At 38.7% G+C, this 6,476-nt stretch overlaps 1 protein-coding gene across 1 annotated transcript; it reads right to left on the bottom strand.

The window, feature by feature from the left end:
* Positions 1–2,372: 2,372 nt before the first annotated feature.
* On the bottom strand, positions 2,373–3,305 carry LOC138786647 (olfactory receptor 5G26-like). Its single transcript, XM_069963659.1, has one exon. It carries the CDS (start codon positions 3,303–3,305, stop codon positions 2,373–2,375), a length of 933 nt encoding a protein of 310 aa, XP_069819760.1.
* Positions 3,306–6,476: the final 3,171 nt, after the last annotated feature.

Below are 6,476 nucleotides of genomic sequence, written 5' to 3'. Positions count from 1 at the left end.
GGATCGTTAAGGCACCTGTGCCGTGTTCACTGTAGAGGAATAGGAAATATCCTGCCAGTGGCATTCCTTATGATGAAGAGGGCAAGGAGGAGGGACAGGGCAGGGTGGTGGAAGGTTAGGGCACAGATACTCTAGGCCATGCCAGTTTGACATAGGGCTGCAAGTTTAACAGTTGTTTTTTAGGACAATAACTTCATCACCTGCCTAATGGACCCAAGGACAAATCTTGGATTAAAAGCAGTTATCTGATGGTACAAGTGGTTTGGGGGGGGGGGACAGATTTTGGGTACAGAGTCGCCTTAAATTGTTTATGAGGTGGTATGAATAAAAAACACAAATTAACAGCAGTTTTTCACCATTTTTTTGTATGCCGTTTACTATACGTTACATATAACGTGTTATCATTATTCGTCAGGTCTGTACGATTACAGTGATATCCATTTTAAATAACTTTAGTTATAGTTTATGGCATTTATACTATAAAAACTGTTTGTGTCTTGCATATTGTAAGAGCAGTAATATTTAAATTTTTTCGCCAATGAAGTTGTGTGAAGGATTTTTTTTTTGCGCCATAAGCTGACACTTTTAGTGGTACACCTTTTGGTTACATCTGACGTTTTGATAGCTTTTATCTATTTTTTTTAGGGGGTGGGATTAACAAAAAATTGTCATTTCGATTATTTATTTTTTTTTTTTTGCTGAGTTAATCGGGCGGGATAATTAATGTAACAGGTTAATAGACGGGGTCATTATGGACACGGCGATACCAAATATATGTATCTCATTGATAGGGGATCATTTATAAAGGGGGATGGGGAATGTGTATATATATTTATTTATATTAATTTAATTCATTAATTAATTAATATATTTTTGTATTTATTTATTTATGTATGTATTTGTGTGTGTGTGTGTGTTTTAACTTTTGCAGGTACATCTATAATACATTACAGCACATGATCAGTGCTGTAATGTATTAAAGAGTGAATGCGCTGTCAGAACACTGACAGCTCATTCAAACGATCCGACCCCTGCCTCAGTGCAGGGGCCTGATCGTTCTAACCATAGCAGCCCAGACGCATTAAGTAGCGTCTGGGCTGCTATGGTAACCCCCAGAGCCGTGTGATCGCTCACGCGGCTCCAGGGGGGTCTCCCTCCGATCTCTGGGAGAGCAGATTTCCCTCCGGATTTCCCATAGATGCTGTGGTCCACAGGGTTAACTGCCTTGGGGGAGACCGCGGTTTCCCTCCGGGCAGTGGCGTCGGGAGGAGGCTGTTTGAGAGGAGACAAGGAAAGCATGATGTTTGGGAAACGTCATAATGTAGGAACTACTTGCTTTGCATGACGCTTCCCAAATGTCATATTGCGGCAAGGGGTTAAATTTATCACATTTCTGATCTTGCTCGGTAAGCAGCGTAAGTGCAAAAACCCGCCATAGTGCAAATTTGCTGATTTTCGTCACATCAAATACAGAAAAATTGTAATAAAAAGTGATCAAAAAGTCACATATACACAAGCAAGGTACCGATAGAAAGTACACATCATGGCGCAAAAAAGTGACTTCTCACACAGCCCCATAGACCAAAGGATAAAAGCGTTATAAGGATGGTAATAGAGTTTTGAGGAACATTTCGTTTTTAATTTATTTCACAACACCAATAATTTTTTCCCGGTTTTGCAGCATATTTTATGGAAAAATTAAGTCTGGGTCTGTAGGTGTAAAAAAAAAAGTGCTATGGCCTTTTAAACACGAGGAGGAAAAAACTAAACAAATAAAAATTTGCCTGTTCCTGAAGGGGTTTTTATTTGACCTCAATGCAATGCACTGAAGTCAATGGAATGATGGACGTCCAGTATGGACGGACAGTATATTAAATAACAGACGTTGTCTGGGAGGACGTCAAAATAATCATTATGAAAAATTATTCCTCTCCTAGCTTGTTCTTCCGATTTGGTACGAATCCGAACACTTAGACCGGGACTGATCAAAACTTTTGACATGTCTCTATGACATGAATGGAACAAGTCCAACAACATCCAATCTTCAAGGAATCTTCAATACTTTATTGTGCTCACAATCAAGGATATACTTGACAAAAACTCATTGCAAGTCAAAACCTTGTATCCTTGCTTGTGAGCACAATAAAGTATTGAAGATTCCTTCAAGATTTGATGCTGTTGGACTCATTCCATTTATGTACCTACACCCAACTTCTGAGATAGTGGGCCCCAGCGTGCATCCCACTATGAGCTTGGAAGAGGGAACATTTGGTGTTGCTGGGCCCTACAGTCTACTGGATGTCTCTATGACAAGTCAAAGGTTTTTTTTTTTTTTTTTTAATGACATTGACACTTTAAATATGTGCTAAAAGTTAGTTTTTACCTAAAATATTTATCACTGCCCTTTTAATTTCAGCATTTTTAAAACTATAGATAATAGGGTTCAATAATGGTGAGGCCACTGTGTAAAAAATAGAGAAAATCTTGTCCACACTGTCTGAATTCAGCCCTAAGCTTGGCCGGAAATAAATTCCAAAAACGGTGCTATAGAAAGAGATAACAACAGTAAGGTGGGAAGCACAAGTGGAAAATGCTTTGTGTTGTCCAGCTTTTGAATGAATTCCCAAAATGTTATATATTATTAACACGTAGGACATCAGAATCACAAAAAAGGAAACAACCCCCATTATCAGAGCCATTGAGAGGACTACAATTTTTCGGATGTATGAATGAGCACATGTGAGTTTCAGGAGTGGGGGGATATCACAGTAGAAGTGATTGATCTCATTGGAACCACATAAAGGGAATTCAAAAACAGTAATAGTATGAGAGACAGATGCCAGGAAGCTGCTAAAATAAGTTCCAGATACCAAACCCCAACATGTAGACTTGCTCATAATGCTATGATACCTAAGCGGCTGGCAAATCGCAACGTACCGGTCATATGCCATTGAAGTAACCAAGAAGCTCTCAGATGTAGCAAACATGGCAAATGCAAACATTTGAACAGCGCAGCCTAAGGATGGAATAGACTTGGTCTCGGAAGTCAGGTCTACCAGCATCTTGGGTGTAATAGTTGAGGAGTAACATAGGTCTACAAAAGACAAATGGCTGAGGAAGAAGTACATAGGGGTGTAAAGATTATGGCTCACTGATATCAAAACCATCAAAAAAAAGTTGCTCAAGAAGGAACATACATAAATGATTAAAAATAAGACAAAGAGGACTGACTGAAGGCCATAGTCCTTGGTTAGGCCTAACAAAATAAAGTGAGCAATAGTTGTGTCGTTCACAGTGTTCCTCATGACTCTGAAAGAGAATTGCAGAGAATAAAAATTATAATATATATATATATATATATATATATATATACATACTGTATACTGTATACTGTATATACATACATCTAGTACGCTCTTTTACTATGGAGCTGAATAAGTACTGTACTGCTGTACATAAATGTTTGGGGAAAATATCAACATTTGTTATGCTTATATTTTTGTAATAGACCTTACAGTGTCTTGCTAGTTAGGTACAGTATATAACCCATAGCTTCTCCTTACATTTATTCCCCATGAAATAACAACTCTGGATCGCCTATTGGCATAGCTCTATGTTGTGCAATTCTTGTATCATTCTTACTTTGAATGTATGACTACCGCGTTTTCCCGAAAATAAGACAGTGTATATATAAATATTTATTTTCAGGGGATGTCTTATTTTTCCATGAAGAAGAACTCACATGTCACATAACGGACAGCAGGGCCAGAACGTGTTATATGGCGGCTTCCGGCCACCAGGGGGAGCTCACCACAGCACACTTGTACAGCACAGCAGGGACATTGTACGATATGGCGACAGGTGACAGGATAATGGCAGAATGTGTGCAGCTCTACATCTGGTGATAGGACACAACAGGGATGGTGGCAGGCCTCCTAAAACCTTGCGTGCACATTTACAAGTGAGGACCGCAGAAGGGAACATCAGGGTTGGCGACAGGCGACTTGAGGGCCCTCATTGCTGAGATACATGCAGGCTCCTGAGGTGAGGTCTTTATCTATCAAATATTTTATAGCATATTCAGTAGCTGCACCATCAATGTTTCAGATGGAAAAACCCCTGTAAGAACAAGTGCTTCAACCTGGGCCCAACAGAAGAAATAAGGTCATATAAATTATTTGTGATTGAAACTTAACTTACTAGACTTGGGGGCAAGTAATTTTTTTACTTCTAAATGGGAATATCATCTGCTGGACATTGGCTGCTTTGAGTGGACTGCCGTTATTTATGCTTAAAGTTAATAGTCTTAACTTACAGTACAGAGCCCAAATACCAGACATACCATACCAGTTAAAAGTAGGAAACTCCACAACATTTCCAGGATGAAATTTTTATAATTTAAGGTTCTGTTCACATCTGTAAATGCAGGCCCTGGTAAATCTCCCAATGTATACAAATCCCAAAGTATACTTTTTTTTTATCATGGAAAGCAATGGGATGTATGCGTTTATAGAAGCATATGTTACAGTTTTCGGTGGGACTTGACAGAATTAATGAAATTAACGAAAGGTTAAAAACAAGATGAAAAAAAAGCAATAAAACTTTAAAAAAAACCTCTTTTTTTATGTTCTTCAGACTTGAAATTGACGTAGTAAGAAACAAAAAATTAAATATTCTTCCAAAGGTGACTTTCGTTGAATACAGTTTATGTGTTATAAATTCTGTATCTAAGCAGATTGAAGGTTATTAAAAAAGAATAAAAAAAAAAAGGGATTAACATTTTAGGTTCTTTGAGTTCCTACCATGTTGTTCATCATATACCGTGTTAGTCCTCTCCATGCAGGTGACTTCCTGCTGGTGTATTGTGTTTTCAATAAACAGTAGTATATATCTCATCTAACATATTCTCTAGAGAAATAATTTGTGTTCTGGGGATTCAATATTTTCCTTGGTGTCAAAGGAAAGAAAAACAATGATAAAACCTGATCTATAGTGGTAGTCCAGAAATTGCATATTCATGTACTCTTGTCCATTACACTGGAGTTTATTTGTTTGGTGGAACTTTTCTGACCCTGTATAATAATTAAAAATAAATAAATGTGATTCAAATGTGTTTTTCCTGCCATGTTACAGCCATACACAAATCTGCCCTGTATGTATTTGTTTCACTTATGCTGCGTTTACACGGAACGATTATCGTGCAAATTTGCACGATAACAATTTGTGGTCGTACGTGTAAACGCTGCGAACGTTCAAACGACGAACGAGAAATCGTTCATTTTGATCTTACAACATGTTCTAAAATCGTAGTTTGCAAAAAAAAAATCGCAAATCGTTCCGTGTAAACAGTCGCCGATTTAACCAATGTGTGAGATAGGCTTAAGCGATCGCAAAACGATCGCAAAACTAATTTCCGTACGATATATCGTACCGTCTAAACGCTGACCGTTATGAAAAAAAAAAATCGTTACTCCGACATCGTTAATCGTACGATCGGGCCAATTATCATTTCGTGTAGAAGCAGCATTACATCAATCTAGTTTAAGAGACCACAAATACTCACATTTCATCAATGCAAGGAACATTCATTCCATGGTACATAGTGCCCAAACGTCCAAATCTACTATTGTCCTGCTGACGTTTTGGTGGATAGACTCCTCCTTTCTCCCCGCTGACTGCAGAGTCTCCACTTCTGAGACAAACTCGTCTCGGGAGTGACAGCCCGCTCAGCCAATCACTGACTTGGATGGACAGCCCCATGGCCAGTGAAAGCCCCTTGGCTGAGCAGGCTGTCACACCCAAGACAAGTTTGTCTCGGAAGTGAAGGTTCTGCAGTCAGTGGGGAACACCAATGACAACAAAGGAGGGCACAGAGGGTATATGGACAGGTAAGGATGACATGTATATTGTTTTTTATGCACCAGCAGAACTATATTGAAAAAAATAATGACCACCGGACAACCCCTTTAACCCCTAGCTGCACCAGTCAGTTATAACACGTCATGGTAGGAGGTTAGTTTCAGCATGATGACGTACTATAACTGCGCTGCTTCAGATGCTCACTGTTTACACAGTGACCAGGAGCCGCTGATAGCTGACAGTTTAGTGTAACTGCCACTGGACCCCAGAAGAGGTCCAGCACCAGCAATCGCCGGCATTGGTGCTTCAGTAACGATAATTGGTGTGGTAAAAAATACATAGGATTACAATTGAAATCTCTGCAAAGAAAATGCTAATTTTAACTTTTCACTCTTTCTTTACAGTTATTCCTATGAAGAGCCAAAAGGGTTAAAAAACTGTATGAATGTCAATTTAAATACTTGAAAGGGTGAAGATTTCAAAATGGGGTAAATAATGGGGGTTCTAGCATATAGCCCTCTAGAATATACTCCAAAACTGAACTGGTTTCTCAGTTTGAAATTTTTATGAAAAATTTGAAGATTGCTACTAAACATTTACGGCCTCTAACATCCTGA

The sequence above is a fragment of the Dendropsophus ebraccatus genome, chromosome 1, assembly GCF_027789765.1.
Source record: "Dendropsophus ebraccatus isolate aDenEbr1 chromosome 1, aDenEbr1.pat, whole genome shotgun sequence".
Lineage (NCBI taxonomy): Eukaryota > Metazoa > Chordata > Amphibia > Anura > Hylidae > Dendropsophus > Dendropsophus ebraccatus.
This window is presented reverse-complemented; position numbering and strand designations above follow the sequence as displayed.